Source organism: Rhinichthys klamathensis, unplaced genomic scaffold, assembly GCF_029890125.1.
Source record: "Rhinichthys klamathensis goyatoka isolate OS25496 unplaced genomic scaffold, OSU_Roscu_1.1 h1tg001033l_1, whole genome shotgun sequence".
In the NCBI taxonomy this organism is placed as follows: Eukaryota; Metazoa; Chordata; class Actinopteri; order Cypriniformes; family Leuciscidae; genus Rhinichthys; species Rhinichthys klamathensis.
The window spans coordinates 207,501-214,407 of record NW_026607314.1 but is presented as its reverse complement, the minus strand read 5'-3'; the positions used below and the strand labels follow the sequence as shown (position 1 = coordinate 214,407).

The 6,907-nt window shown below is 34.9% G+C and overlaps 1 protein-coding gene across 1 annotated transcript in view; it reads left to right on the top strand.

The window, feature by feature from the left end:
• The first annotated feature begins 6,442 nt into the window (after positions 1–6,442).
• Positions 6,443–6,907, top strand: part of LOC130079385 (arf-GAP with dual PH domain-containing protein 1) — a 26,445-nt gene continuing 25,980 nt past the window's right edge. Inside the window, exon 1 of the mRNA XM_056244630.1 lies at positions 6,443–6,598. Within this exon, the coding sequence (XP_056100605.1) occupies positions 6,443–6,598 (156 nt within the window). The remainder of the gene's footprint in view (positions 6,599–6,907) is intronic.

Genomic DNA, 6,907 nt, shown 5'->3' with positions numbered 1-6,907 from the left:
CATTCAGACGTGTGTTTAATGCAGTTCTGATCATGTGAAACACATTCAGACGTGTGTTTAATGCAGTTCTGATCATGTGAAGCACATTCAGACGTGTGTTTAATGCAGTTCTGATCATGTGAAACACATTCAGACGTGTGTTTAATGCAGTTCTGATCATGTGAAACACATTCAGACGTGTGTTTAATGCAGTTCTGATCATGTGAAACACATTCAGACGTGTGTTTAATGCAGTTCTGATCATGTGAAGCACATTCAGACGTGTGTTTAATGCAGTTCTGATCATGTGAAGCACATTCAGACGTGTGTTTAATGCAGTTCTGATCATGTGAACACATTCAGACGTGTGTTTAATGCAGTTCTGATCATGTGAAGCACATTCAGACGTGTGTTTAATGCAGTTCTGATCATGTGAAACACATTCAGACGTGTGTTTAATGCAGTTCTGATCATGTGAAGCACATTCAGACGTGTGTTTAATGCAGTTCTGATCATGTGAAGCACATTCAGACGTGTGTTTAATGCAGTTCTGATCATGTGAAACACATTCAGACGTGTGTTTAATGCAGTTCTGATCATGTGAAGCACATTCAGACGTGTGTTTAATGCAGTTCTGATCATGTGAAGCACATTCAGACGTGTGTTTAATGCAGTTCTGATCATGTGAAACACATTCAGACGTGTGTTTAATGCAGTTCTGATCATGTGAAGCACATTCAGACGTGTGTTTAATGCAGTTCTGATCATGTGAAACACATTCAGACGTGTGTTTAATGCAGTTCTGATCATGTGAAGCACATTCAGACGTGTGTTTAATGCAGTTCTGATCATGTGAAGCACATTCAGACGTGTGTTTAATGCAGTTCTGATCATGTGAAGCACATTCAGACGTGTGTTTAATGCAGTTCTGATCATGTGAACACATTCAGACGTGTGTTTAATGCAGTTCTGATCATGTGAAACACATTCAGACGTGTGTTTAATGCAGTTCTGATCATGTGAAGCACATTCAGACGTGTGTTTAATGCAGTTCTGATCATGTGAAACACATTCAGACGTGTGTATAATGCAGTTCTGATCATGTGAAACACATTCAGACGTGTGTTTAATGCAGTTCTGATCATGTGAAACACATTCAGACGTGTGTTTAATGCAGTTCTGATCATGTGAAACACATTCAGACGTGTGTTTAATGCAGTTCTGATCATGTGAAGCACATTCAGACGTGTGTTTAATGCAGTTCTGATCATGTGAAACACATTCAGACGTGTGTTTAATGCAGTTCTGATCATGTGAAGCACATTCAGACGTGTGTTTAATGCAGTTCTGTTCATGTGAAGCACATTCAGACGTGTGTTTAATGCAGTTCTGATCATGTGAAACACATTCAGACGTGTGTTTAATGCAGTTCTGATCATGTGAAGCACATTCAGACGTGTGTTTAATGCAGTTCTGTTCATGTGAAACACATTCAGACGTGTGTTTAATGCAGTTCTGATCATGTGAAACACATTCAGACGTGTGTTTAATGCAGTTCTGATCATGTGAAACACATTCAGACGTGTGTTTAATGCAGTTCTGATCATGTGAAGCACATTCAGACGTGTGTTTAATGCAGTTCTGTTCATGTGAAACACATTCAGACGTGTGTTTAATGCAGTTCTGATCATGTGAAACACATTCAGACGTGTGTTTAATGCAGTTCTGATCATGTGAAACACATTCAGACGTGTGTTTAATGCAGTTCTGATCATGTGAAGCACATTCAGACGTGTGTTTAATGCAGTTCTGATCATGTGAAGCACATTCAGACGTGTGTTTAATGCAGTTCTGATCATGTGAAACACATTCAGACGTGTGTTTAATGCAGTTCTGATCATGTGAAGCACATTCAGACGTGTGTTTAATGCAGTTCTGATCATGTGAAGCACATTCAGACGTGTGTTTAATGCAGTTCTGATCATGTGAAGCACATTCAGACGTGTGTTTAATGCAGTTCTGATCATGTGAAGCACATTCAGACGTGTGTTTAATGCAGTTCTGATCATGTGAAACACATTCAGACGTGTGTTTAATGCAGTTCTGATCATGTGAAGCACATTCAGACGTGTGTTTAATGCAGTTCTGATCATGTGAAACACATTCAGACGTGTGTTTAATGCAGTTCTGATCATGTGAAACACATTCAGACGTGTGTTTAATGCAGTTCTGATCATGTGAAGCACATTCAAAGTTCAATTCAATGACTGAAATAAATAATAACAAAGATTAGTTTGTCCAAAAATTAAAATTCTGTCATATGACTTTTTTTTACCAAAATAAATTTTGGTAACCTTGATGTATAATGCAATATAAATGTATTCATTAAAATGCATTTAATGAATACATTTGCAAAAATGCATTATAATATTCGCAGATTGCTTGTTGCATCTGAAATCTGTTGTTTTATTATGCTTTCCAAAGGTGTAACACTGAATAGTATTACTATAATGCATTATAAAACTGTGGTCACAATAATTCATGAGATCAGACAATGCATTGTAAGGTGCATCACAAGGCATAATTAATGCATTAAAAATACTTCTATGATGCATTATATATAAAGGCTTTAAGTAAAGTGTTACCGAAATGGTGAATTATTTTCAGTCTGGTTTATTTCATTGATCCAGTCGACGCGTTCACAAAAGTGGTATGCATGATTCTGAATTAAAGCCTTTTCACACTGAAAACAATAACTATAAAGATAACTGAACTAATAACTATACTAGCCAATGTTTTCAGCTGGAAAAACTTTGATCCTCATCTATTTAAAGTGAATAAAGTTGCACTTTTATGGTGCTTTTGTATCCGTTTTGAAGCTTGTAAGTAAATTGCATGGAAAAGAGCAACCTGGACATTCTTCAAAATGTCTAATTTTGTGTTTCACGAAAGAAAGAGAGTCACACAGGTTTAAATTATGACGGTGAATAGTAATTAATCTGCATTTTGTGCTCAGTATGTGTTGTGTAACATGAAGAGTAACTTTATGAGCACAAAGGTGTGTATTCTGGTAGCAGAGAGCCACACCTCGATCAGATAACCAGCCAGCCAAGAACTAAAAGTGGGTAAAAGACCAAACAAAGTCCATTTCATTTGGTCACAAGCCTCTCGCTCTCCTTCTCTCTGTCTCTCCAATCGCCCCTCTTTCTCCTTTAAACAATAACTGCACTGTTTTATCCCACGCAGTGTGTGATACTCACAGTTTCTCATGTATTGCATCACTTTTAGAAGTCAAGAAACCTGACTTTCAGTTCATGCCTGTTTTGTCACATCAACAGCCGAAACTCCCATGCCTTCAGCGTTTACAGCTCAGCGTTTAGCAACACTCGCACCTGAAGTGTGTCAAACTGTGGCACAAATGTGTGATCAAACGTATGTGTGATTTCTGTCGCCCTTGTGGGTTCGCTTGTGTTTGACATTTCAGCGTAGACTAACGGTATAATTATTATAGTAACCTCTGTGGTTTGTATGTGCAGTTTATAAAGACTCTCAGACCTCAGCATTAACCGTGATAGGAACACACACACAGCGGTCCTACTTTTTAACCAGTTGTTTTTTGGCCTCCACTAATGGTCCCAATTGCACATGGATGCATGTTTTAAAAGTAAATGGTATAGCAATGATATTACTGTCTGTCAGTGTGATAATTTGCATACCATCCAAAATATGCAATGATAAAATAAGTGCAACCTACACTGTAAAAAAAAAGTTGCTCCCTTAAATTTTTAAGTGCAATCAACTTGGATATTTAAGTTATTTCAACTTAAATGACATTAAACTGACTTAAAAAAATGAGTTGAATCTTGTATAACATAAAAAAGTTGAAAATTGCTGAACTTATTTTGATGAGTTAAAGCAATGTAAAAACATATGTTGTCACAACTTAATGATCATATAATTTTTATATATTTATAATTTTGCATAAAGTGCAAATTGCCAGAAAATGACCTTTTTAGCTGTGAACTTCACCGGAATAGTTTAAAGTAAAATGTATTTAGTTAAAGAGTATGAACATGGCTAGCTGTGAGACAAGCAATATTCAGTTACCGGTAGTTAAAATGTATGAGATTAAAACAAATTGGGTTTATTGATGATAAAATATATGTTTTTTGTGTATGTAAAACACATTCAGTTATTTATACTATTACAGAAATCGTACCCGTTGTATTTATGCATGACTGATAAATATTGATCACTTTAAGTTTATTAGTTTGTTAATGCTTAAACATTCTAATCCAAATGGATGGACATTTTGGTCACACTTTAGTTTAGGATCCAATTCTCACTATTAACTACGACTTTTGCCTCAATAAACTCATAATTACTGCTTATTAATAATTAGTAAGGTAGTTGTTAAGTTTAGGTACAGTATTGTAGGATTAAGGGATGAAGAATATGATCATGCAGATTAATATGTGCTTTATAAGTACACTTTAGAAAATGATGGGTTGTTTCAACCCAAATTTGGGTCAAATATGGACAAACCCAAATGTAATTTAAAATTTTAACCCAACTTCAACTTTCACTTTCAACTGTAATTTTTTTTATTACATTTTTAACCCAACATTTGGGTTTGTCCATATTTGACCCAAATTTGGGTTGAAACAACCCAGAGTTTTTTTAGAGTGTACTAATAGCCAATATCTGAATATGCATGATAATAAGCAACTAGTTAATTGTGAGAATTGGACCCTAAACTAAAGCGATACTGTAATTTTATATGCAATAAAAATAATTTTAGGCCTAAATATTTTTGCGAGTGATGATGTTCCAATATAGTGGAGTCTTGTGTTGCTATTAATCTTCTTCCCCAGCTCCAAAAAAACCCATTAACTGAATCTAAGATGGTGCGTTTTACTGCAGTAGTGGCCAAAAGTGTTATGAAAAAGATTTTGTAAGCATATTGCGTAGCTGGAATCAGTTGTTTTATTTGTGATAATAATTGCAATGAAACATGACAAATTGTGCAACATCCTTTCTGGCCAGACATTATCGTCACACACGATCCAAATCTCACTATTAACTACGACTTTTGCCTCAATAAACTCATAATTACTGCTTATTAATAGTTAGTGAGGCAGTAGTTATGTTTAGGTATTGTAGTATTAAGGGATGAAGAAGATCATGCATATTAATATGTGCTTTATAAGTACTAATAAACAGCCAATATGCTAGTAATATGCATGATAATAAGCAAAGTTCATGAGAATTGGACCCTAAACTAACACACGCAAAACAAGAGACCCAACAAAATATTAATAACTGATTATGTTGTAGTGTGTGCTTTATTCTGTCAGCTTTTTGTTTTTCTATGCAGTTTTTTTGCATAGTAAGATGAATCCTGAAGCTGTAGTTTGCCTTTTTTGTCAAATATTTATGTCAGATAAACATCTTAGCCAAGTTTACAGTTTTGTTCTTCTCTCATGTTTAAAATACTTAAAAAGCATGAAATATTTTCCTCATATTTTTATAGTTTAATCAAACTTGTAGGGTCATTAAAAACAAACACTCATCACTTTTAGCCACTGATGCATATGGATAATCATGATCATATTCATGATAATATGTAAATCTTGAATGCACTGTATGTCATTATGAATAAAAGTGTTTAAAAAAAATGCATAACTGTAACCCCTCACATCTACACATCAACAATGCATTCTAGAAAATAAGTTGGACGTTACTAAAAAATTGCATTGTTGAGAAAAAAAAAACAGTAAGTCGCATCTTATTATTACATTCAGAAATAATGTAAAATACCGGTAAATAAATCGGGTATTTTATAAAAAATATTTATTTAAATTTGAAATAAATTTGAAATTAAACGGAAATTGTTTTCAGAACAGGAATGGAAAATATGATCATAAAACAAGCATGAATTTATAGTGCAATTTATTATTAACAGTATTAATTAAAAAACGGTAAATGTATTTAAAGCAAAACTGAAACTCACTGTGAAAAATGTTTTCATGATTTGTTATCACAACATTTTTTATTTTGTCAAATCAACTTAATAATAATGATAATGATCATTAATGTGGTTCAAACATAATATTTTGAGTTTCTTTTCATCAAACCAATCATTGTATTAACTCAAATATTTTATTTAAATGAACTCAATGTTAAGGCTACCAGGTCACTTACTTTTTAAAGTTAAACCAAGTCATTTTTTTACAGTGAACTGGAGCGTAAAAAATACACAAAATAAACATGGACTCACGTAATATGCATGATAATAAGCAACTTCATAGTGAGAATTGGACCCTAAGCTAAAGTGTTACTTTAAATGCAATAAAAATAATTTTAGGCATAAATATGTTTGCAAGTGATGATGTTCCAGTAGTGGAGTCTTCATATTTCATGTAATCGGCCAGTCGTCACAGATTAGTGAAGCTTTCGGTTAATGTTGTTCCTCTGTTGTTCCTCAGAGCCGGACTGGGTGTCAGTGACTCTCGGTGTGTTCGTGTGTCAGGGATGTTCACTCATACACAGAAGCATTCCCATCCTCAGCCGGGTGAAGTCTGTGCCACAGGACGCGTTTGAGGAGAAAGAGATCGAGGTGAGGAACAGCAGGTTTGATCTGCAGTAACACACACACACACACACACACACACAGATCGACTGGCTCTTTGCCTATGAAAGATTGAGGATGAAAGCATTAGTGCACAACATGAGCCTGGGAATCTGAAGAGAGCTGATGTTTGTGATAATCTTCACAGAGTCGTGATTGACAGAATCATCAAACCGCTGAATAATCGATAAGTGCACAAGCAAACGCTGCATTCAATTTCAAAAACGCCGTTCTGAATAATCAGGGTTGCTTACTAATGCTCAGATCCGATTTCACTTGGGCGATGATGAAACGGGC